The sequence below is a fragment of the Vombatus ursinus genome, unplaced genomic scaffold, assembly GCF_900497805.2.
Source record: "Vombatus ursinus unplaced genomic scaffold, bare-nosed wombat genome assembly UNPS02001419.1, whole genome shotgun sequence".
Taxonomy (NCBI): Eukaryota; Metazoa; Chordata; class Mammalia; order Diprotodontia; family Vombatidae; genus Vombatus; species Vombatus ursinus.
In genome coordinates this window covers 21,899,315-21,926,208 of record NW_020941197.1, presented here as the reverse complement: position 1 = coordinate 21,926,208, position 26,894 = coordinate 21,899,315, and the positions used below count along the sequence as shown (strand labels likewise).

General features: G+C 39.6%; 1 protein-coding gene across 1 annotated transcript; it reads left to right on the top strand.

The window, feature by feature from the left end:
- Positions 1–5,125: 5,125 nt before the first annotated feature.
- GCSAM (germinal center associated signaling and motility) lies at positions 5,126–26,292 on the top strand. The gene is made up of 5 exons (XM_027865963.1): positions 5,126–5,275; positions 11,858–11,926; positions 17,410–17,450; positions 25,275–25,303; positions 25,818–26,292. Exons 1-5 carry the CDS (start codon positions 5,196–5,198, stop codon positions 26,121–26,123), a joined length of 525 nt encoding a protein of 174 aa, XP_027721764.1. The 5' UTR covers positions 5,126–5,195; the 3' UTR covers positions 26,124–26,292.
- The last annotated feature ends 602 nt before the right edge of the window (positions 26,293–26,894 follow it).

Here is a 26,894-nt window from a genome sequence, read left to right as displayed (position 1 = left end):
TGCTTTATATAGAGAGAAAAAAAAACTTTATAAAGAAAAACAAATTTGAAAGACTTGAAACTAGAATAAAGGTGAAACACACCACTCACCTCCTGGCAGAAAGGAGATAATGAACTTAAAAGTGAATTTTAAAAACTGCACACAGACATTTTAGGACACGACCAATGTGGGAACTGGTTTTGCTGGACTATGCACATAGGTATCAAAGGCTTTATTTTTTGTTTTGATCTTTATTTGGTTTTGGAGTTTGGGTTTTCTTCTCAGTGGGAGTTAGGGGTGGTAGGGAGGACAGATTCCTAAAAGAACAAAAGTTACATTGAGAAAAAAAGAAATTACTTTATATTTACTTACTTGTTCTATACTCTAGAAGAATGTAAGTTCCTCGAGGTCAGGGACTTTTATTTTATGCCAGGCATAGTGTCTTTGTGCATATTAGGTGCTTAATAAGGACTTATTTAATTTATTGAATGTATTTAATATTTAAATTTGACTCCTGTGCAATCAGAAGCCGAACAAGTCATTTATTGATGTTGCTCAGTGGTGCCTGACTCTCCACGACCCCATTTGGGATTTTCTTGGCAAAGATACTGGAGTAGTTTGCCATTTACTTCTCTAGCTCATTTTACATATGAGGAAACTGAGGCAAACAAGGTTAAGTGACTTGCCCAGGTTCACTCAGCTAGTAAGTATCTAAGACCAGATTTGAAGTCAGGAAGATGAGTCTTCTTCTAAGCCTAGTGCTCTACCCACTGTGCCACCAACTACCCCCAAAACAAGTCATACTCAGTTACTTTGATTGCTACGTAGAGTGGCCTGGTTAGACACTTGGTGAGTAAGTTACTGGACTTCTTTGCAGCTGAATCAGTGACTCTGAAGTCGTGACAACTGCTGACTAACAGTGTACCTACAGGAAATTATCAACAAAACCATCTTGAATTCTGTGACAATAATGATGAGAGTGATATGGCCCTAGAGAAAGGTTTCCAAGATGGTAGAGAAGAAAGAGCACCAGATTGAGAGAAGTGGACCTAGATTCTAATCCCAGTTTTGCCATTTAGCTAGCTGAGTGACCTGGACCTCAGTTTCTTTCTCTATAAAAAGTGGTTGAACTAAGCCATGTCTAAGGGTCCCCTAAATCCTATGAGCCTTTGTTACCCATCTCGTGTTTTATAATCAGCAGAGTAATCATTTCTGAGAATTGGTCACTTCCTTTACCATTAGCCCCAAGTCTTTCCATGGCCCCTCCCTTTCCTAACCTCATTCTGTCTTCTATCATAGGATCATAGACTTAGAGCAATGACGAATTTCCAAGGTCTTTTAGTCACAATAGTCCAACTCTCCTCTGATGAAGACTTGAGGCCCCAAGAGGTCAAGTCAGAGAAGTAGGCAGTAAGTAAGAAAGCTAGGATTTGAACCCAAGTTCTTTGACTTTGAATCCAGTGTTCTTTCCACAGCATTTTTGATAAATTGGACCCTCTAGCACCAAAAAAAAAAAAGAATTAATTCGGGGAATTGCATTCTTTGTCCCCGCTACCCCCTATCCCCTAGGACTTAAGATGATCTAGTCAATAAAAAATAGTGCAATTTTTCCCCTTTTTTTCCTAAATAAATATACATTTATCACAAGAACAATACACTATGACCAGGTGGGATTTATACCAAGAAAGCAGGGCTGGTTCAATATTAGGAAAACTATCAGCATAATTGACCACATCAACAACAAAACTAACAGAAACCATATGATTATCTCCATAGATGCAGAAAAAGCTTTTGACAAAATACAACAGCCGTTCCTATTAAAAACACTAGAGAGCATAGGAATAAATGGAGTCTTCCTTAAAATGTTAAGTAGCATCTACCTAAAACCATTAGCAAGCATTATGTGTAATGGTAATAAGCTAGAAGCATTTCCAGTAAGATTGGGGGTGAAACAAGAATGTCCATTTTCACCACTGTTATTCAATATAGTACTAGAAACATTAGCTTTAGCAATAAGAGAAGAAAAAGAAATTGAAGGAATTAGAATAGGCAAAGAAGAAACAAAACTATCACTTTTTGCAGATGATATGATGATGTTTAGAGAATCCTAGAGAATCAAGTAAAAAACTACTTGAAATAAAAAAAAAACAATTTTAGCAAAGTTGCAGGGTACAAAATAAACTCACATAAATCATCAACACTTCTATATATTACCAACAAAGCCCAATAGCAAGAGATAGAAAGAGAAATTCCATTTAAACTTACTGTAGACATTATAAAATGTTTGGGAGTCTATCCTGCCAAAACAAACCCAGGAACTATATGAACACAATTACAAAACACTTTTCACACAAATAAAGTCAGATCTAAATGATTGGAAAAACATCAGTTGCTCATGGGTAGGCTGAGCTAATATAATAAAAATTACAATTCTACCTAAATTAATTTATTTATTCAGTACCATACCAATCAAACTACTAAAAAATTAGTTTATAAAACTAGAAAAAAGTAACAAAATTCATCTGGAAGAACAAAAGGTCCAGATTATCAAAGGGATTAATGGAAAGAAATGCTAGGGAAGGTGGCCTAGCCATACCAGATCTTAAATTGTATTAATTATAAAGCAGCAATCATCAAAACTACTTGGTACTGGCTAAGAAATAGAGTGGTGGAGCAGTGGAATAGGTTAGGTGTGCAAGACACATAAACCCAAAGACTCCAGCTTCTGGGCTAAGAACTCACTATTTGACAAAAACTGCTGGGAAAACTGGAAAATAGTATGGCAGAAGCTAGGCATAGACCAACATCTTATACTGTATACCAAAATAAAGTCAAAATGGGTAGACGATTTAGATATAAAAGCTGAGACTATAAGCAAACTGTGAGAGCAAGGAGTAGTTTACCTGTCAGATATATGGAGAATGGAAGAATTTATGACCAAACAAGAGATAGAGAACATTATGAAATGTAAAATGGACAATTTTGATTATATTAAATTGAAAAGTTTTTGCACAAACAAAGCCAATGCAACCAAGATTAGCAGGGAAGTAGAAAAATAAGAAAGAACTTTTACAACTAGTGTCTCTGATAAAGGCCTCATTTATAAAATATATAGAGAAGTGAGTCAAATTTATAAGAATACAAGTCATTCCCCAATTGACAAATGGTCAAAGGATATGAACAGGAAGTTTTCACATGAAGAAATTAAAGTTATCTATAGTCATATGAAAAAATGCTCTAAATCACTATTGATTATCAAAACAACAAAGCAAATCAAAACAACTCTGAGGTACCACATCACACCTATCAGATTGGCTATCATGACAAAACAGGAAAATGATAAATGCTGGAGAAGATATGGGAAAATTGGAACACTAATGCATTGTTGGTGGAGTTGTGAACTGATCCAACCATTTTGGAGAGCAATTTGAAACTATGCCCAAAGGGCTATAAAAATGTGCATACCTTTTGACCCAGTAATACCACTTCTAGGTCTATAACCCAAAAAGATTATAAAAAAGGGGAAAGGACAGACATGTACAAAAATATTTACAGCAGCTCTTTTTGTGGTGGCAAAGAATTGAAAATTGAGGGGATGCCCCTCAGCTGGGGAATGGCTTAATAAGTTGTGGTATATGAATGTAATGCGATACTATTGTGCTTTAAGACATTATGAGGCAGACTTCAGAAAAACCTGGAAAGACTTGAATGAACTGATTCTGAGTGAAGTGAGCAGAACCAGGAGAACACTGTTCACAGTAACAGCCACAATGTGTGATGACTAACTTTGATAGACTTAGCTCTTCTTAGCAATTCAAGGATCCAAGATAACTCCAAAGGACTCATGATGGAAAATGCTGTCCACATTCAGAAAAAGAACCATGGAGTCTGAATGCAGATTGAAGCATATTATTTGTTCTCTCTCTTTTTTCTTTTCTTTTTTCTTTTTTGTTTCTTCTTTCTTGTGGTTTCTTCCATTGGATCTAATTCTTCTTCGCAACATGACAAATGTGAAAATAGGTTCAATATGAATGTATACGTAGAGCCTATATCAAATTGCATGCCGTGTTGGAGTAGGGGAGGGGAGAGATGGGGAGAATATTTAGAACTCAAAAGCTTATGGAAGTGAATGTTGAAAACTAAAAATAGATAAATTAATTAAAAAAAAAGAAATATACAAACAAAACTGAAAAAATAGGTTTGGGCTAAAGTTGTACAGGCTAACATGAGGAGCCTAAATTTCATCTTACAGGCAACAGGGAAACACCAGAGTTTACTGAGTAGCAAACGACTTGGCCAGATCTGCCCTTAAGAAAAATCACTTTGGAGCAGAATCAGAAGAACATTGTACTACAGTAACAGCAACACTGTGCAATGATCATCTTTGATAGATTTAGCTTTTCTCAGCAATCTAAGACAATTTCAAAAGATTCCTGATGGAAAATGCTATCCGCTTCCAGAGAAAGAACTATTGAGTCTGAATGCAGATCAAAGCATATTATTTTCTTTCTTTTTTTTCTTTCTCATGGCTTTTCCCTTTTGTTCTGATTCTTTCACAGCATGACTAATGTGGAAATACGTTTAATATGATTGTACATAGCCTATATCAGATGGCTTGCCGTCTTGAAGAGAAGGGGAAGGGAGAGAGAGGAGAAGAAGGGAGGGAGAAAAAACTTGGAACTCAAAATCTTATAAAAGTGAATGTTGAAAACTATCTTTACATGTAATTGGAAAAAATAAAATTCTATTAAGTAGAAAAAATAAACTATGATTTATCAGTGGTGGAAAAAGAAAAGAGAAATCATTTTGGCAGTCATGTGGAGGATGGACTAGAGCTGGGAAAGACTTGAGGCAGGGAGCCCAACTTGGACGCCATTGAAATGATCTAGGAGAGAGGTGGTGAGGGTCTGGACTGTGAGATTTCACACTAGCTGGCACACTCTGCCTCCTCAGGGCTTATTGGAACACTGAAGTGAGGACTACAAGTTTCATCATCTCACTGTCTAGCATTTCCGGAAGTCACATGCAGACCCAGGCACCCACAAAGTTGGACATGCATTCCTTTCTTCTCCTCCCTCTGTTTCCTCCTTATCATCCTCCTCGCCTTTCTAGAAAGTCTTTTTTCCTCTAGACTGTGCCCTAGACTAGCAGTTCAATAATGATGCTGCCCTCTTCACATTAGGTTTCCTTCTGTCCTGAGGTCTGGTACAGGGCAGATGAAGAGGGAAGTGAAACAAGGAGCTGGGCTTAAGAATCCCAATGAAAGGATGGGGAACTGTCTCCGAAGAAGATTCAGGTGAGTCTAGGCAGGCTCAGGGCTCTGTCCCGTCGGGGAGCTGGGCAGAGAGCAACAAGGGAGCTGCCCTACAGGAAGAAACTTTGCAGATAGAAAGGCTTTACGCCTTTCCATCTGGGATGGGGATGAGTTGGGGACGTGGGTAACAGAAGGAAGCCATGTAGCCTAAGACAGACCTGGGCTCCCTCCCAATACGGTTCTGTATGTGGCTGAAGAACAAAGACGGAGAGGTGGAAGACGCCTTATAGACCATCGAATCCAGTTTCTTCATTTTACAGATAAGGAACGTGGGGTCCCTGAAGGCCAGGTGGCTTAGCCTGCATCACAGAGCTAGTAAGTGTCTGAGATGAGATTACCTGGGTTTGAACCCTGACTCTGATGTTTACTACCTGTATGACCTTGGGAATGTCACTTAATCTCCTTGGACAGCCGCAGGCTCCTCTTTTGTAAAATGATAGGATTAGGCTAGCTGACCTCTGAGGTCTGTCTCCTCCAGCTCTCGACCTATGATCCTATGATACAAGTCTCACTGTGTCCACCACAGCAGCTATGTGACTTGAAGGATAGAGCACGGGGCCTGGAGTCGAGAAGACTCATCTTTTTGAATTCAAGTCCAGTCTCAGCAACTTATTAGCTGTGTGACCCTGGGCAAGTCACTTAACCTCTGTTCGCCTCAATTTCTTCAACTACAAAATGGGGATAATAATAGCACCTACTTCACAAGGCTGTTGTGAAAATCAAATGAGATAATACTTGTAAAGCACTTAGGACAGTGTCTGGAACATAGTGGGCTCTATATAAATGCTTATTCCCTCCCCTGCTTCCCCAAGCACACACACACACAACACACTCCAGAAGGGACTCATTTTCTATGGGACAAGTTCACTTAAGCGTTTTCATGGCTCAGTTTTCTCGTTGATGCTTAGGAATTGCTTAGGAAAAAAACATCATTTGTATGTTTGAAAAGAATAAGCCAATGTATGAAACATTCTGACGTATATGAAAATGGAATGTGCCCATTTTTCTTTTCTTTCACAAGTGATTTCACTAGAGTAAAAAATTCCCAATGTAGAACCTCTTTCCACATAGGCAGGTCAGTCACTCACTTGAAATTTATCATCTTAGAGCATGGGTAAACAGAAGGGGGTCTCTGAACTTGAACAGGAAAAAAATTCATCTTTATTTTCACTAACATCTTGTTTCCTTTGTAATCCTATGTATTTTGTTTTATGCGTTTAAAAATGTAATTCTGAGAAGGGGGTTAGAAGTTTCAACAGACTGCCATAAGGATCTATAGTATAAAAAAGGTGAGGATCCCTTGGTCTTGGAAAGTTAGTCGCCTAGGACACCAAGAGATTTAGTGCAATTGAGGGCAAGAGCAGGAGGCATTGGGGAGGTGGGGTGGGGTGGGGTGGAGCATCACACAGGTTTATATTAGAGGAAAGACTTATAATGCCTACAGTGTGTCTTGCCCTGTACTAAGGACCGGGAATTACAAGAACAAAAATAAAAGAAGTCTTTTTCTAAAGTTGCTTTCATTCTATTTGGAGATCTCTCTCTCTCTCTCTCTCTCTCTCTCTCTCTCTCTCTCTCTCTCTCACACACACACACACACACACACACACACACGTGTGTGTGTGTATGTATGCACTGCAAAATCTTTAGTGCTTTTGGAAGTTTTAAGTTACTAAAACTTAATCTCTGCTGCTACCAGGGAACTGTGAGTTTAACTTCTCTCCCTGAGGGTGAATAGAATGAGTAACGTTTCTATCCAGACACCCCCTTTTGGTGTTTGGGAGTTGAAAAAAGAAGGAAGAGGAGTAGTCCGGGGTACAGTCTGGGGCACCGAATGAGAGATGTGTGCTTAGGAACAGTAGAGCTGTTGGAGGAACTCTTATGGTTCCAAATTGAATTAGATATCACCAGTGCAGGATTCCGAAAGAGGAGGTGAACTCACAAAAGTTCTTTCTCCAAAGTTTGTTTTTGTTTTTTAATTTGGCAAAAAGAAGTGGGTGGGGAGGAGCTTGAAATTACTGACCAAAACAATTGGGGACCCTGTGGGAGGACATCTGTCTCTAGTCCCTCTGAGGGCTAAGTGTCAGCAGTGAAATGATGAATGATAGTTGGGAGACATAGATCAGAGAAGGAAGAATGGGACTAATTAAAAAGTCAGAGCTGGGAGATCCCTGGAAAGCCACATTATTGCAGGACAAAGCAAAGAAGTGATCATTTTCTCTTGAAGTTCACAGCTGTTCCAGTGTAGCTGCTTTAGGCAAAGAACCAGCTGTTTTCTCTGCAACATTTTGCGCAATTAAAAAAAAAAGGAAGGAAAACATAATACACAGAAATCCAGTTTAAATATAGGAAATATGTTTTTTAAATAAGACTTTAACCACCCTCAAGGGGTTTTCTGTCCTTCCCAGAATCCCACCTATTGTGTCTACCTCAGTGTTATCTTTGAAAAAAGGTAGTTCCCATGAAGCAGAACTTTGCAACTTTATTTCCTTCTAGCAAGACACTGTCCTATTCAAACAGAGGTGGGTAGCTAAGGAAACTTTCTTCCTGAACTGGGTTTGGTTTCCAGCTCTGCTACTTAATCAGTGTGTGAACCTGGCTAAGTGTCTCCACTTCTCTGGGTCTCCTCTTCCTTATCTGTAAAACGAGGATAAGACCTGTATTGCTTGCTTCACAAGTTTTGGAAGAATCAAACGAGATGATAAATGGAAAACAATTTATAAATTGTAAAGCACTACATAAATGTAAGCTATTATTACCATTCTTCCCTAAATGGGAGGGTGATTCAATACAATTCAACATTCATTAAAATCCTATTATAAGCCAGGCACTGGTCTAAGCTGGGGACAAAAAGATAAAGATGGCATAGTTCTTGTCTTCAGGGAGTTTATATTGTCTTTGAAGGATAAAGTAAGTACACATGTAAGTTAAACACAAAACATACAACATAAATACAAAGTTTATTAGGTATAAAGAGGGCATGAGTATGTAATATGGCACTAACCCTAATTCACCTCAATTTGTACTCCTTTTGGCAAGTCTGGGAATTTTCCCAGAAAGGGGGCCAGCCACAGCTGCCACACTGCTACAAGTTACTCTTAAAACTAGGGGTAACCCTAGGGTGGGGGAAAACACATCTATGCTCATCAATGCTAGCTAATGAGCTCCCATTAATATACTTTCCACTTACACAAATCAATCACAATGATGCCATTAACTCAAGCATAAAACATTTGCTAAGCAAAAAAACAAAAGCATGAATAATACTTACTCAACAGAAGTAAAAGTAATGACCAATCAAAACATAACAGCCCTCCTATAAATCTGGGCCATATAACCCCACCAGTGGACAGAAGTTTTGTTATTACTTTGTTTTGTTTTTAATGTGATGAGAAGTAGAGTTGGTACTCACTTAGAAAAAACCCGGCAGTGAGGAACATGAGTAGGGAAACTGACGTGTTTTAGACAACTCTTACCTCTGGACTTCAAGCCTATGGTCTCCACATGTCACCTTCTTCTCTTCTGATCCTCTCTGCTCCCCTATTACTCTCAGGCTAATGAAACAATGAAAAAAGCTCTTCTAGCTAATAGCAGCTTTAAGCCTGGCATCCGCAGAGTTTCCCAGGTATTTGTCCCTTTAGCCAGTGTGACACTCCTTCAGTGAAAAGCATTCATCTTTAATACTGGAATCTATAAAGCTGTTTGGGTTTTGTTTTCCATTTGCTTTGAAGGATTTCCCTTCTCCAGGGCAATAAAAGGCAAAATAAAGCATGCCTTTGAGTGGGTTTGCCTTCATGCTGTAGCTGTTACTCGAGAACAAGGAAGCTAGCCCTTCATCTACAGCAGAGGAGTCTCCTTTCCATCAATCAGCTCTTTCAGACAGAAGAGCTTTCCTCCAAACAGATCAGCTCTTTATATAAACAGCAGACCCTCAAGTTAGCTGGGCTCTGCTTTCAACAAGCTCTCAGCTCCAATAACTTCCGAGTTCTGTCTTTTCTCTTCAATCTTCTGATGCTTCAACTTTTCTCCTCAGCTTCTCTCAGTTAGTGTCTCTTACCCTTCATTAAGCCTCTTTGGCTGCTGATTCCTGATTGACCTCAAATCAGAGCTGCTTAATATTCTTGTAATCCATATCTCATGGGCAGCTGGGTGGTACAGTGAATAGAGCGAGAGGCCTAGAGTCAGGAAGACCCTGGGCAAGACTTAGGACAATTAAGGTATGTTTGCTTGGGCTGCTAGGTGATGCAGTGGACAAGAAAGCTGGGCCTGGAGTCAGGAAGATTCATCTTTCTGAGTTCAAATCTGGCCTCAGACACTTACTAGTTGTGTGACCCTGAGCAAGTCACTTAACCCTGTTTGCCTCAGTTTCTTCATCTATCAAATGAGCTGAAGAAGGAAATGGCAAAATACTCCAGTATCTTGGGGTCATAAGAATTGGACACAACTAAAAAATGACTCAACCACAATCTCTCTCTGTCTCTCTGTCTCTGTCTCTGTCCCTCCCTCCCTCCCCCCCTTTCCCTCTCTCCTTCTCTCTCTCTCTCACACACACACACACACACACACACACACACACGCACACATTCTTCAGTAAATACCTACAGATAATAATGGTGGTGATACACAAAGTATTTATAATTTGATCACTATTACAAAATATGAATTGATACGAATTGACCACCTCAGAAAGGTACCTTAGTACTCTTTAACCGGGAAGCCGTAGACATAGACCTAGGACGAACCTTCGATGTTATCTTCTTCAACTCCCTCCTTTTACAAATGGGGAAACCACGGCCCATAAACATTGGGTGATTTGTCCAAGGGTACACAGATAGTAAATAAAAGAGGCAGGATTTGAACCCAGGTTGCCTCTGACTCCAGCTTAAGAACACTTTTTGCTTAACTATACTATATCAGAAGAAAGGTTTTCTCTCTAGAGATGCATTTGATTTGAGATTCATAAATAGGAAAGGATTGGATATTGTTGGTTTGGGGGGTTGTTTGTTTCTTCTTTTGTTTTGTTCTGGTTCAAGAGCTCCAAATGTAAATACTACCTGAGGAGGTTTTTTTTTGTTTTGTTTTGTTTTGTATTGTTTTTCTTCAAAGATCACACCAGAAGAGGGTCTGAGAAATCTCCTTCCCTGGTTACTTGAGTCATGTGGGCGTTGTAACGTTGAACCTGCTTCATTGCTACCAGAGAATCTCTCCAGGGGTCTCTGCAAAAGGGAAGGGCCCAACTTTATCCCAGACAAGGCCCTACATGTAACACTGTGGAGCTTTTACAAAGAGAACATTTACTGCAAAAAGTATAGTCACAAATATACAGATTTACTCCCCAACATGTGGGAGGCAGAATCTCCCTCCCTACTGGCACCACCTCAGTCTCTAGGGAGGGGAAAGGAATTAGGTTCGTGGCTTATTTGGGTTCCCAGAGAGCACAGACCCGGTTTCGAGTCCCTGGAGGCCTGGCTTTTCAGGGCTTCTATGGGGATCAGTCTGGCTGCACCCCCTGCCTGCAGTCTGGCCTCAAGATCCCTATCCAACAGGATTATCTCCCATCCCTGAAACTGAGGACAAACAACAAAGAATAGAAACAAACATCACTAGGACCATTTTTCAGAGTTAGAGGTAAAAAAGGGAGGGGGGGGAGGATTTTCCTTCTCCTCTCTGGGCTTCAGCTCACGGCATCCCATGCATACTAGACACAGCAAATATGAGTCACTGGAAAAGAGCAAATCCAAAAAGGTGGTGGAAAAAAGAGTTAATGGCTCAGTCTTTCCATTTTTAAAGATTCAGGCAGCCAATCAAAGGAGGCCACCCCTGCCCACAAGATAGGGATTAAAGAGGGCTCTGTCTTAGCCGGCGTTACACTTGGAACAAATGGCAGAGAGCCTCATTGGGCGGCTGCCGTTCATTCTGCAGTGCTGCACTGAAGCAAACAGGGATTTATTAAGGTTTTGGCCTTTGGAATAGAGAGGAAGGCACTTTGCAAGGTTTAATGGAGAAACTTCTGGACTTAAAGTCAGAGAGACCAGGTTCTAATCCTATCTCATTTATTTGTGACTTTGGCCAAGTCATTTAATCAGTCCTTATCTGTAAAATAGAAATAATAATAGCATCTGCCGAACAAGGCTGTGAGGATCACATGGGATAATCTTATGGCAAACCTAGAGCTGGAAGGGACCTCCGAGGACATCTTGTCCCATGTCTGCATTTCACAGGTGAGAAACTAAGGCTCAAGGAGATTAAATTTAGTAGAGCTTGTGGGACAAAAGCCAGAGACAAGTTGGGGTGACCCCAGAGCCTAACTGGAGGACGTAGAGGGCAGGTTTGCTGCTCCTGCGGGCACCAATAAAAGACTAGGAGATTGGGCAGCTAGGTGGCACAGTGGACCGAATACCAGCCCTGAAGTCAGGAGGACCTGAGTTCAAATCCAGCTTCAGACATTTATTAGTTGTGTGACCCTGGGTAAGTCACTTAACCCTAACTGCCTCAAAAATAAAAATGAGTGTGAGAGAGTGTAAAGGGGCTGGGAAGGAGCACTGAACCTGGTGTGTTTTATTGTAGCCAGCCAAAGGACAACCAAGAGGAACACAGGAAGCCGAGAACTGGAAACCTAGAACAGAAAAAGTACAGGTGAGAACCAAACTGAGCAGTATTTGTTGCCAAATTGAATGTCATGTTATAGGGCCAAAGTCTTGGGGTTCATTAACTTAAAAAAAGCCCTATGGAGGAGGCGTGGACTCCCTGCCTCACTTCTCTCCTCTCTCCAGTCGTTCCTTTACATAATTGTGAAATTAATACCTAAAGCACAGGTCTGGCCACTCATCAGCTCAAAAACCTCCTTTGGCTCCCTATTGCCTACAGGATGGGATACTAATGCCTTCATTTGGCATTTAAATCCCTTCCCAGTCTAACTTCAGCCTACCCTTTCCTGACTTATCACACCTTACTCCCCTTTAGGAACTCTCTTGGCTAGACAGGTTGGCCTTCTTGGTATTCTTCAGACAAGACATTGCATCTTCTGTGTTCTTGCCTTTGCACAGGCTGTGCCCCATGCCTAGAATGCCCTCCTTCCTCCTCTATAGCTTAGAATTCCTAGATTCCTTTTTTTTGCCAGGCAATTGGGGGTAAGTGACTTGCCCATGGTCACACAGCTAGTAAGTGTCCAATGTCTGGTCTGAGACCAGATTTGACCTCAAGTCCTCCTGACTCCAGGGCCGGTGTTCTAACCACTATGCAACTGAGCTACCCCCCTGCCCCCAGATTCCTTTGAAGCTCAGCTCAAGCACCACTTTTTACATGAAGCCCTTTCTGACGCCTCACCCCCAACTAGTAGGCTAGTAGCTAGGTGGGCCTAGAGTCAGGAAGATCTGAGTTCAAATGTGACCTCAGACATTTACTATCTGTGTGACCCTAGGCAAGTCACTTAACTACTGTTGATCTCAGTTTCCTCAAGTGTTAAATAGAGATAATTCACTATGTATGTAACAAATATCATGTATTTGTTTGTTATATCACAAAATAATAGTTTGTGGTAAGGATCAAATGAGATAATATTTATAAAGCGCTTAACACAGTGACTAGCATATAGTAGGTGCTTAATAAATGCTTATTCCTCCTCTCTTTTCCCCCAAATTATCTCATATTTACTCTCTACATTTTGTATCTACTTACGTGTTATCTCCCCTAATTGTTTTGTTTTGTTTTTGCATTCCCCAATACACCATGTTTGTCATATAGCGAGTGTTTAAGAAATGGTTGCTGGTAACTGATTGCCCTCTTTGGACTCAGAAGTCACCTTCAAACAGTGACCAGCTAAAGAAGAGGGAGAAGGCAAGAGAGATCTCATGTGCTTTGAGTGCTCTGCTACTGCCAGGACCAAGGTGAACAGAAACACACACAGTTAAATTAGACCAAGACGCTTTAAATCCGTTGCTATTTTGCACACTCATTTCACGTATCTTTGTACCCAATCTCCTCTTCAATCATTTCATCTGTAGCTCTTGGTTTCTGTTTTTTGAGGCGGCCACTTCCTTTTCCTCCTGCTTCACTGATATTATTTTGAGGTTTGTGGGAAAGGGCCTCTGATGTCAGTTAATCTGAACCGGACCAAACTCTTTCCACCTACTCCTTTCATAGCGGCCTGCGTCTGAAATACCAGAGGAGAATAGGAGCCCAGGGCCTAACAACCTCAGAAGACAATACAGTCTTTGCTGACGATAGAGCCTACGGGGCAGCTTTTGCTGGTTCCTTTTTTTTTTTAAAGGAGGTGAAGGAAGAGCAGTGAATCAAACATCCGCAGACATTTAGCAAGCACAAATGGGTGCACGGTGTTGGGTCAGCCCGGCAGTTTTCTCCCCAGGGAGAAAGAACCTGTCACAGAATCAGCATTTCACAGTTGCTAGGAACCTAGGGACCGTCTAATCCAACCAGTATCTGAAAAAAGATTTTCTTCACATGCCGAGAGGTCATCGAGACTTTTAAAAAGACCTACAGAGATGCCAGTACTTTCTGAGGAAGTCTGCACCACTGTTTAGACAGCTGTAGTTAAGAGGGTTTCCTTACATGGAACCTAACCTGCTTCTACATAGCATCTACCTTTTGCTCCTTAGTTCTTCCTCTGGGGCCAAGTGAAGGGATACTAATTCCTCTTCCATATGACAATTATTCAAATACTTTACAAGGTTACAGCAAGAATCAAATGGGGTAATATATGTAAAGTGCTTTGCAAACATTAAACCAACTTATAAATGCTAGCTATTTTTATATGGGATCACTGGTGGATATAGTGTTGGGCTTGGAATCAAGAAGACGAGTTCAAATCCTGCTTCAGACACTTATTAGCCGTGTGACCCTGGGCAAGTCACTTAACCTTGTTTGCCTCAGTTCCTCATCTATAAAATAAGCTACAGAAAGAAATGGCAAACCATTCCAGTATCTTTGCCAAGAAAACCCCAAAAATGGGGTCACAAAAAGTCAGACATGACTGATACAACTAAACAACAACAAAAGAAAAGTCGACTTGTTCCCCTGGCCTCACTTCACTGACTCTAGCCCCTGGGATGAATGCTGTATCAAGGTAACTACTATCTGGTGAATAATTCAAAATCCTCATTCAAATCCTCTATGTAGCAGGTAGTTATGGTCATTGTCTACAAACTTTCCCACTTACTACTGGAAAAAAAAACCGGGTCTCAATTTTCCCATTTGTAAAATTAGAGAATTGGATTAGATCACTTCCATGGCCTCTGGTTCTACCTCTAAATCCATATATGATTCAGACCCCATGTTGGGACTAAAGCCCCTAGTTCTGTCCAATAAGAATCAGTAACCTTAAAGTAGTAAAGACCCTTCAGATATCCCAGGGCCACTGTGGATTTGAACATCCCCTTCTAAGTTGGTTAATACAGTCTAACAAAAGAGGACATTCTTATGTATGTACAGCCACCTACTTTGTTTATCTGGAATGATTTCAGAGACGTAGAAAGAACTTCCTCCCCCCCCACACACACATAAAAAACATATTTTTCAGATACCAGACACCTGAAATTCCCGAATAAAATAAACCCTTTTATTCTGTAAATGGAGAAAGTGAGTTTAAAATACAAATATGGTTGGAATGCTAGCTCATTTGCTTAAATTCACTCTGAGGTATGAATGATAGATAATGTGTAGGTTCTTAAATGAGGACAAAAGAGATGCTTGAAGAGGAGACAAAGAAGAGCCCCTGTAGAGGACCTTAGAATCATAGGTGTAGAGCTGGAAGAAAAAATCTAGTCTAATTTACTCATTTTAAAAATGAAGGAAGCGGGTCCCAGGGAGGTCAAGTGACTTTCCTCTTGTTATCAACTCAACAAGCATTTATTAAGCTCTTCCTATGTGCCAGGCACTGGATTAAGCACTGGAAATGCAACTACAGGCAAGAAGAAAGAAAGTTTCTGCCTTCAAGAACCTTACATTCTAATGTGAAAGACAAGAGAGCTGAAAAGTAGGGGGCAGGGAGAAAATGCCCACTGGGATGTGATGGAGAAAGTTCACAGCGTAAGGACACCCAGAAGTGAAGTCCAAGAGTAATGAAGACACGGATCTCCCGAGCACCCTTCATCCTTGTTATGGTGAAAGACTAGTAGAATTTGTAGGGGATAGCCGGGTGGCACAGTAGATAGAACAATGGGCCTGGAGTCAGGAAGGCTCATCTTCCTGAGTTCAAATCTGGCCTCAGACACTTACTAGCCATGTGACTCTGGGCAAGTCACTTAACCCTGCTTACCTCAGTTTCCTTATCTGTAAAATGAGCTAGAGAAGGAAATGGCAAACGACTTTGGTATCTTTGCCAAGAAAATCCCAAATGGGGTCATAAAGACTCAGACATGACTGAAACGGCTGAACAACAAGAATTTGTAGGACAAAAGGAGGCAAGTTTGAGTGGCCCCAGAACCCGACTGAAGGACAAAGAAGGCCCTCCTGCTTCTGATAGTGTTGAAGAGATCTGTAAGAAGTTGGGAGCAGTGAAGAAATTATGAAGGAGCATAAGACAAGTTTAATATTAAAGAACAAAATGCACTTCTGGTACATTTCACTGCAGATGGCCTAGGTCCCAAAGAGTCTATGGAACAAGTATTTAATCTTGAAGAATAAGTGAAAGAGGTAGGAGGGTGAATCCAGATCACCTGACTCCTAAGCTTGTCCTTTCTTCTAAGCCACAATACCTACAATATAAAATCAAAGTCGAGAAGAGGGATGCTAGAGAACTCAAGGACAAATTTTGCATCTTTCACATTTTTTTCCCTTCCCTGTAAAGAAAAAGTTATCTTAAGTATGGTGATGCAAGGGTGAGTTTGGGGATGTCTGTTTTATGTCTGTTAAACCATAATGGTGACTCTAATAATACAACAGTATAATTATATAAATATAAGTAAATAACAAAAGCACCTATCTCCCAGAGTGGTTGTGAAGATAAAATGAGATATTTGTAAAGCACTTAACTTTAGTGGGCTATACTAGGCACAATATAAATTACTATTATTATTTTATCAGTGGAAATTTTAGGCCAGGAAGGAGAGCTTTGCAACCTTATGCTAGATGAATTGAGGCAGATATTTTTAGATGATGGACAAACGTTTTTGGCCCCTCAGCCCACATAGAGATGGCTAGCCACTTTGTCCACCAAAAATCCTGTCTCTAGATGATAACAAAACTTGCAATTTAGGAAAGAAATTGAATAGTGTACGTAGTAACCTGACTAGTTGAGCTCTGCTAGAAGCTGGCAAAACAAAGACAAAAAGGAAATGTCCTGTTTCCTAAGGAATTTGACTTCTACAGGAAAAGTTTGTAGATCATCAGAATGATGATGATGATGATGATGATAATTAACGCTTTAAAAAGGCAGCACAGCATAAAGAGTAGAGAGCCAGCCTTGTAGCCAAGAATAACTGGGTTCAAGTCCTATCTTTGACACAACCTGGCTGTGTGACCCTAGTCAAGTCTCTTAACTTCTCAGCATTCTAACAAATTCTCTAAGACTCTAAGTCAAAGAGAAAGTGCTGACATGTTTTGGAAGAAAGTTTCCTCATCTGGCAGTTCGCTGTACTAATGGAATCCAAGTCCAGACCCTATCCATGTTCCAGTACCTTAAAAGTTTGTGAAAAAACGTTATTTCAATTGATGAAACCCTGTGAGGTAAGCAATACAGCTATCCTCATTTCACAGATAAAGAAACAGAAGCTCCAAGAGGTAAATTGACTCACACACACACACACACACACACACACACACACACAGTCCCACAGATAATAAGGTAGCATTCAAACCCAATTCATCCAGATTTCAAGTATTGTTCTTTGTCCACTCTACCATCTTGCCTCTAATGTGAAATCCTTGCCATGGCTTGACTTTTGCTCTATTTGAGGGCCATGGACTCAAAGTTTCACTTTGTCATTAGTGCAGCTACAGCTTTGGATATATTAAAGAGATTGGATTCAATCTCTTACTACCATTATAAGAACCTTTTCAGATGTAGTAAATATTGAAGTTTGTTTCCTTTCTTTTTATACATATAATACAAATATATATTTAGACAAATAAAACAAACAAATAATTGTTTCCTTTCTTTTTAGACAAGTAATAAAGAGAAGAAAGAAAGAGTTCCACAAGGAAAGTAAGTTCTTAATTCCTTTTTTTTTAATATTGATACATTTCTTTTTTAAAGATTAAATTGATCTTTCTGGTGGTTCCTCCTATTGGTTCTAATTCTTACTTACAACATCACTAATGTGAAAATGTGTTTAATAGGAATATATATGTATAGCCTATATCAGTTTGTGCACTGTCTTGGGGAGGGAGGGGGAGAAAAATTTAAAACTCAAAAGCTTATGGAAGTGATTGTTGATAATTCCAAATAAGTTAATTAAAAAAAGATTAAATTCATAAAGGATAAATGTAAAATCCTATACATGGATCACAAAATTGACTAAATTAGTACATGATATGTCCAGACAAGCAAATGCAAATGCAAAAGATCTGTAGCTTTAGAGAAATTTGAGCTAAATATGAGTTAACCATCCTAAATTGCTCATCTGAACTTAGGCTACATTTATAGAATATTGTCCAGGGCTAAGGAAGTACTCAGTATGCAACCCTGATTACACATCTGAAGCACTGTGATAAAAAAAAATTAGGCATCATATTTTATAAAGGATTTTAATAAGCTGGAGTGTATTCAAAGGAGGGTAACTAGGATGGTGAGGGGATAACAGACCATCAGAGGAGAAATTAAAGGAACTGGGAATATTTATCCTGGAGAAGTATTAGGGATGATGATGATGATTGATGATGATGATGATGATGGTCAAAACTGTAGAGATGCTGACTTTTGAATAAATATAAAGAAAAACTTCTTAATAATTAATGCTATCCAAAAATGGAATAGGTTGCCTCAGATAGAAATATACCTATCATTAGAGATCACCAAATAGATATTGGATGAGTACTTGTCAGGGATCTATCTATCTAGCTAGCTATCTCTTTGTGATATATATCCTTTTCTTCTCATAAAATAACCCTCTAGGTAAGTAATGGACTAGATGACCTCTGAGGTCCATTCCAATGAGGAGATTTTGATTTTAAATTTCAAAGCTGGCTGAACTATCCTGGTGTGTATCTGCATGTGGAAGGAGTTTGAAGGGACCTATTTTAGTTGCTAAGGAGAAGGTGGAATAGATCTTCAAATTAAAAAAAAAAGAGAAGGATGCATTTGAGGGCAACAATGGAGAAAAAAGAGTATAATTGATCTTTGAGTCATCTGCATGGAGATGATAATTAAAATCATGAGAGTTGATAAGAGCATAGAGAAAGAACGTGGATAGAGAAGAAAGGAGTTCTCAGTAAGGAGTCTTGGCATACATCTACAATTAAGGAACATAATATTGATGACTCAGCAAAGCTGTCTGAGGAGTGGTTGGATAAGTAGGAGGAAAACTAAGAAAGAACAGTTTCACAAAATCCCAGAAAGTATAGAGAATCTAGGAAGAGAAGCTGACTAACATTGTCAAATACAGCAAAGAGGTCAAGAAGAATGAGGACTAAAAAAACAGATCATTAGATTTGTCAGTTAAGAGGTCACTGATCACTTTGGGAAGAGCCATTTCACATGAATGATGATGCTGGAAGCCAGACTGGAAAATGTTATGCCATAAATTCATCACTTTGATCCACCACACATGCTCCTCACTTTCTCCTGAATCACAGAGGTACTTGTGGAATACTCTGGCTGTCCACATCATCCCTCACCCTCAACACAAGGCTGGTCCATCTTGTCTTCCTCTTGTAACCCTGGTATGGCTAGCATGGCTAAAATTCAAACCCAAGTCTTTTTACTTTAGAACCAGTGTTCTTTCCACTATATGATCTATTAACTGAATGTGTCATTTAACCTCTGAGTCTCAGTTTCCTCATCACAACCATATTAATATCAGCTAAATCAATACTGTTATTACACTGTGCTGCCCCTCATTATACTAAATGAAGTTTATTTCTTACAGCTTCAGTTGGGATATATTTATGTATGTATTTACATTTATGCATATGTGAATAAAATGAATATGAATTCATATGTAGTATAAAATTCATATTCAATGCACTAATATATATGTATATTATATGTAAATATATATAGTATGTGTGTATAATCCAAGTTGTTCTCCAAGCCTGCATTGCCAATTGCCTATTGGACATTTTTAATTGGGTATACTACAGGCATCTAAAAATTGAAGTGTCAGACAGAACTCATTATCTTTCCTCCCAACCACACCACACCATCCCTAAACTCTCTGTCTTGAAGACAGCACAGTTCTTCTAGACTTCCAAGTTCAAAACCTCAGTGTTAACCTCAACAGCTCCTTCTTTCTCACCTCACATATGCAATCAATTACCAAATTCTGTTATTTTTATTCTGAAGAATCTCTTACATCAGAGTTCTTCCTTCTCTTCACATAGACACCTGATTAGCTCAAGCCCTCATCAACTCTTACCCAACTAAGAGGAACTGGTCTCTTAACTGGCCTTCCTACCTTAATCAAATTCATTCTTCACATAGCTGCCAAAATGATTTTTCTTAAGCTCAGATCTAACTATGTCACTAAGTCAGCTCTTCCTCATTTACATCCAATTCACGAATGAGTCAAGACATCACCCCATGATGTCATTGGTGCTCTTTGAAAATGAAGGACAAACAACAAAAACAACAACAACTGCGTCACTCCCTTACTCAATAAATTCTACTGGCCCCCTATTGTCTCTACAGTAAAATATAAATCCATTTTCTTCTTCTTCTTCTTCTTCTTCTTCTTCTTCAGCTCTCAACAGCATTTAGGGAGAGGGTTCTTCTTTTTAATTTTTTTTTCAGTTAACAAAAATATTTTTTCTCTTCTTCTCCCCATTGGAAAAAAAAAATCTCATAACAAATATGCATAGCCAAGCAAAATAAATTACCAAGTTGATCATGTCCAAAAAATATTTCATCTGTTTGGTTTTTCAAATGCTTCATAATTTTCCCCAACTTATCTTTCCAAAACTAATTATACATTCTTCTCTTTCCTACATTCTATAGTCCAACTAAACTGGACTTCTTTCCATTCCTTATACACAGCACTCCGTGTCCTGTATCCATGCAATTGTACCGCTTGTATACCATGCCTAGAATCAATGAATGAATGATGAATGAATGAACACAGATTATATGCAATGCACTGGGCTAAGCGCCGTAGCTAGAGATAAGCAAGACGGTCAATTTTGTGCTCCCAAGGACCACACATTCTAATGGGGAAAACAACACAGATAGGAAGTTTCTTCTGCAAATCAGATGGAAAGGCTCCATTGTTCTTAGGGTACAGCAGCAAAACGTATGTTAATGCATTTTTGTTTAACGTCATTTCCATTGATAAGACCATATCTACTCCTGATGTTGAATCATTTTATGGTGCCAAGGACTATATTACTACGTAAAACTTTCTTTTCCAAGTATTCAGTAGATGCCTCCGCTGTGGAGATAGGAACTAAAGCGCCAGCAAAGAGGCATCAAATAGGTCGCATTTCCACAGAGCTTGTTTCTTGAGATAATATCTATCTGAGCTAGGACAGAAATGGGATTGATGGCCTTGGGTGCTGTTATTCGTAGTGCTTTTGGGTTCTGGGTACTAGGTTGAATTAGACAGGATAGGCAGACATGTCTGGTTTGTGATCTGCATTGCATAGACAAGATCACAGATCCATTTAAGTATTTGAATTTACAGCGATGATTCCTTCCTTGTCTCTTTCTTTCCTTTTTATTCTAGATTTTTTTTGCAGTTGTTCATAAGTTCTTTATTTGACTCTGGCTAATAATAAAATCTTTCTTTTTTTTTCTCTTGTAACTTCTATTTCTTGAATAGATAAGAATTATTCATCTCACCGCAAATGCAATATATTCTATTAGCTCACTATATTTTGTAAAATTATTTATTTTATCAGAAATCATACAATTTTCCTTATTTCATTAGTACTAATCTCATCCCAACCATAACACACACACAACACAACATATACTCTTTACCCATTTCGCCCTCTTTGCCCTGCTCTTTCCTTTCCTCTTTCTTTTCCTCTTCAAGTTTGTTTGTGCCATTCAATTATTTATTGAAACAACATGATTATTTTGTGTAATTTGTTGGACATGTTTCTTTTCTTCTTCTTCTGTTTCGGATATCATGTACTCCAGGAAAATACTTCTGATTTTCACTAAGTCTATTGTTCTATTTATATTTCCTCCAAGGTATTTCTTAACTGCTATTTCATAATAATTTTTAGTTCTTAGCACAGTGGCTGGCACATCACAGATTCTTAATTGATTGAATATTTATTGATTCTCCCTAGGATTTCTTATGAATACCCAGCTCTTTATTATATCTTATGATTTTTTTGGCTAATTTCATTTCTTTTCTTTTTTTTTTTTTACTTCAATGTATTTATTATCTACTCTACTGTATCTTTAGAAAATTCTAATTTTAGTTCTGATATTTCTGTGGTTTTTCTATGATATTTTTCTTCTAGCATTTTTGTCTCTTTTAATCTATCATTGTGTCAGAAAGCTTTTGTCTGTTAATTTTTTTTAGTTTTTCTCAAAGCAAACTTCTTTTAGGAGTTCTTTGGAATTTTATTGCTGTTTTTTGACAGTGATACTCAGGAGCTATTCTGTCTTGTAACTTCAGTCTGTTGTGCTCCTAAAAATTCTATTATTTTATGTATCCTGGTAGCACAGTATTCTACACATTACAAGTAATTAATTTTTTTTAATTTTAGCTTGGTGCCATTTAATTAAATTCATATCAATTAAAGATTGCTTTAAAAAGTATATGGCATTTTCCCACTAGTCTGTGGAGATACTTCAATTTTTCAAGGGAGTAAGTAGTAGTGGTTGGCTACCCTGAAGACTATCTGCCAGTCTGGCATCTTGGAGCATTGTAAAGGCTGTCTACCAATTCAAAATCACAATATCCTTATGTTGCCTTTGTGTGTAATCCATAAAAAATAGGCTTTATTTTGTTCTTTATTGGATTTATTTATCCCTTATCTGATTATGTAATTATTCAATCACTGACATAAGATGAAAATAATTTTTCAAATTGGGCAGGTTAGAAAGTTCTCTATTGCCCTTCATCTGTCCTTCCCCTCCCCCAGTTTCTATCACTGGCCATAAGGGGTTTTAAATAATTCGCCAAATAGATCATTTGTATCTCAGTCACCATATGTGCTATGCTGAGTGTTAGAAGCCACACCAAAAGTGGTTTTTAAATAACCACGTGTAACAATTGATGTCACTGGTATGGTTTAATGTCAAACTCTAGCCACAGTGCCAGACTACATCTTTAACCCTATCATTTGATGAAAAAAATTCTTTCTGCTACAGTAGTGTCAGAATCCTGCAAATTCTATATAATCTAGATATATATCTATGCATAATTCTTTTAATTCCTGAATAGCGTATCATTTAACTTCATTCATGATACTTTTTCCTTCCTTCTTTCCTTCTTTCTTTCCTTCCTTCCTTTCTTCCTTCCTTCCTTCTTTCCTTCCTTCCTTCCTTGAGACTGAAAAGCTTTTCCATGATCATTTCTTAGAAAGGTTTGGTGACTGACTCTTTCAGTCAAAAGCAGTTCTCCTAAGTCCAGGTCTGCTTCCTTACGTAATTGATTTCCACTTCTCATGAAGTAGATGGTAGTGCCAAGAAAGGTAAAGGAAGAATGTTTCATGGAAAAGCAAACTTTTCCCTTTAATCAGCTCTAATCAGTTTTTCCATCAATTTGATCTACCAAGCAGCAGATGGCAGTTCAGGTTCTGAAGTGTGGAAGTGACTTCTTGGACCCAGGCCCAAGGACTTTCTGATTCACTCAGAAGTCTGATCTTGACCTATCCCTGCTTTAAAGCAGGATCTATAGTATGAAATGATTCACTTCTATCTTGTAAGAAACCAAAATCCACATTTCTATCTGCACTTTCAAAATCATACGTAGGATGGATTGGAGTGGAGGCAGAGAGACCAATTGGGAGGTCATTGCAGTAGTCCAGAATAGAAATGATGAGGACCTGAAGTAAGGTGGTGGTTATATGAGAACAGAGAAGGACTCAGATGCAAGATATGTTGTGGAGGTAGAAACAATAAGATCTGGCAATTGATTGGATAGAGGATGAGGAATCATGGATAATGCAGAGATTACAGACTTGGAGACTGGAAGGATGGTTATACCATGAATAGAAATAAGGAAGATCAGGAGAGAGTTAGACTTGACTCTATTTTGGACATCATCGTTATCATCATATTAACTAGCATTTACATAGCACTTTATCTCAACTGATCTTTATAACAACCCTGTAGAGTAACTGTGGTTGTTATTATTATTCCATTTTACAGTGAGGAAACTGAGGCAAACAAAGCTCAAGGGACTTGCCCAGAGCCACACAGCTAGTAAATTTCTGATGCCTGATTTTGAACTCAGGTCTTCCTGACACCAGGTCCAATACTCCATCTATTGTGATACCTAGCTGCCTAGGACAGTTTAAGTTTGAGGTATTTATGAGATATTCAACTTGAAATGTCCAATAGTTATTTGGTGATTTGAAACTGGAGTTTGGGAGAAACATGAGTTTGCAAAGAGATAATAATTCAAAACATGGGAACTGAGGAAGCCAAACAAGTGAAAGATTATGGAGAAATGAGAATGGACCTAGGACAGAATCTTAGATTATGCCTTCAGTGAGGGAATATGGTATGAATTAAGAGTCAGCAAAGGATTGAGAAGTGGGCAGACAGATAGAAGGAGAGCCAAGAGAGGGCAATGTCACAAAAGAGCAGAGAAAAAAGGATCGAGGTGAAAAAAGAAAAGCCAACAATGCTAAATGTTACAGAAGGGTCAAGAAGAAGGAGAACTGAGGAAAGGCCATTAGATTTGCCAGTTAAAGAAATTGAAGCTCAAGTTGAGTGGGGAAACCAGATTGCAAAGGGTTGAGGAGTGAGAAGAGAGGGAATGGGGGCAATGATTCCAGACAGCCTTTTCCTGAAGTTTGTCTGGAAAGGGAGAAAAATACAACTTGAAGGGATGGAAAGGACTAGTGAAGGTTTCTTAAGGATGAAGAGGTTTGGCCATGTTTGTGGGCAGAAGGGAAGGAACCCGTAGATAGGATGAGATTGGAAATGGCTGGGAGGGTGGGAAGATGAAGGAAGAGGCAATCTATTAGAGGAGATTGGAGGCAATGGGATCAAGAATCCTTGGAGATGGGGCAGCTAGGTGGCACAGTGGATAGAACCTTGAAGTCAGGAGGACCTGAGTTCAAATTTGGCCTTAGATACTTGACACTTACTAGCTGTGCAACACTGGGCAAGTCACTTAACCCTGGTTGCCTCACCAAAAAGCGAAAGAAAAAAAAAAGAATACATGGAGAGGGCTTGGCCTTGTTGAGGAGAAGGACTACCTCATTATCAGAGACTAAAGGAAGAAGGAGAGACTGTGTCAATGGGGTTTTGAGATAAAGAGGAGGGGAGAAGAGGAAGTCACAGTGAATGTCCTCTGTTTTCTCAGTAAAGTAATCGGAGAAGTCATCAGCTGAAAAAGTGGGTAGAGGGAGAAGGAAGTGTGGGAGCTTTGAGTAGAGAAGGTTGGAACATCTTCTATGGGGAGTAGGAATAAGAATCAATTAGAGAGAAGTAAAAGAATTGCTTTGCCATGGTGAAGTTAAGTAACATTGATTTGGAGTGGACCCTGTCACATCCATTGTGACTTCCTCCAGCTCTGTTCAGCAGCTCATGCCTGCAGAGAAATAGGATTGGCTCCCGATAGGAGAGGCCTCTGCTCATTCTTTTCCTCATCTGTAGCTCCATGCCTGTTCCCCCCCCCCAAAATCCTGTACCCCTAGAGGCCTGACCTATATAGTGACTGCTTTATCTTTCTTCTTCTAGGTGAAGAAGTTTCACCTTCTTATCATCAGGTAAGGAGAAATTAATTTTGCTTTTCTGAAACAGACCTAAGAATGCAGACTCCTCGGGCTTGTGCACTCAAGGACATGCCAGGGAGTATACGTACAGGGTTGCCCCCCACCATGTGGCATCATCTGGAGGGATAAAAGGAAACCCCTCTCCCTTTCATCTACCACTGAGTTTGAGACAATTAGAAATCCACCCTTTCGCATAAAATGCTGTCCTCTCAAGTTTAAGAAATGCAGAGCTTGGGAAGGGAACATCCTCAGCTGTTATTTGTCACAAATCTTCATTGAAATGTTCATGGATAAAGCTTTCCTCTATGACAGCTAGCTGAGAGCAGAGCGCCCTAGTAAACTGGGCACTGCTAGGACAGGGCAGGCCGGAGAGCACAGCAGGGGAGGAGGAGCTGTAGTTTAGGGGGAGAAAAGGAGAAGGCACCACTGGAGGAGGGTTGCCCAAAAGCAGGAGGTGAGAGAGCGCCTGAGGCAAATGTGGCCTTTTTTTTTTTTAACCAATTGGCAGGAAAGCCAGGAAGACAACGCAAAGGAGCCGTTCTATGCCCTCATCACGCACGTGCCTCGACGAATGCCTTCCATAAACTCCACGGAGGAGGACTATGAGAATGTTGGCCCCAAGCTTAAGCTGGCTCCTGGGCATGAGACTGAATATGCCGTCGTGAGGGTCCCTTCTAGACCCGAGCCGTCCCCCAGCTTCCAGGACGAGGAATACGAACTTACCATGCCCTATCCAAACCCATTACCCATCCCACCTCAACCTGATGAACTCAGGGAACCTGAATATATAGAAATCTCTAAAAACAGAAAGTAACGTAACTACCCATCACAATAACTATAATAACAGTAACAATCAATTCATCGCATTAGCAGAATGCTTCATGCTTATAAAGCGCTTTTACAAACTTTTTCCTATTTGATATTTGCAACAACTCCATATTAGGGCTGATATTGTGGGGCCCATTTTACAGATGAGGTAACTAAAACTCAGGGAGGCAGCATGGTATAATATGCTATGAACTTGGAATCAGAAGAGTTTGGGTTCGTATCCTGCCTCAGATACTTATTAGCTGTGAGTCTGGACAAGTCACTTAAATCTTTCTGTGTCTCAGCTTCTTCATGCATAAAATAAGAAGGGTCGGATGAGAGGTCCTTTAGAGTACTTCTGGCTCTAAATCTATGATGGAATGACTGACCCTAAAAAGCCAGGACTCCTGAGGCTCAGTGCTCTTTCTGCTACACCCACACTCTTTTGTTTGAGGCCGTGACGTCACAAGGAAGTTTTACCTGAAAGATGACATTCCCAGGCAACAACTTGGGGATCCATCTCCTCAGACAGGTAGAGCCCATTGCAAACCCCTAACCTTCTTACCCAACCTTTTTCACTTGAGGGAGGGGTCTCCCTGTACAAGAAAGAGAGAGGTGGGAGGCGGGGCAGGATTCTAAAATGATTGGTTAGTTCCATGGTCAATCTGCCAATGTTTTTTGCCTGCTTCGCCATTTTGTGGATGTGGAAACAGGAAAAAACTTTAGTCAGATTCTCAAAAATTTAATCCATTTGATGAATTCCTCCCTCCTCTCTCCC

Coding starts and splice junctions, on each gene's coding strand:
- GCSAM (XM_027865963.1), top strand. CDS start 5,196: ATGAAGAGGGAAGTGAAACAAGGAGCTGGGCTTAAGAATCCCAATGAA. Junction 5,276..11,857: donor TGTCTCCGAAGAAGATTCAG/GTGAGTCTAGGC, acceptor GTTTTATTGTAG/CCAGCCAAAGGACAACCAAG. Junction 17,451..25,274: donor GAAAGAGTTCCACAAGGAAA/GTAAGTTCTTAA, acceptor TTCTTCTTCTAG/GTGAAGAAGTTTCACCTTCT.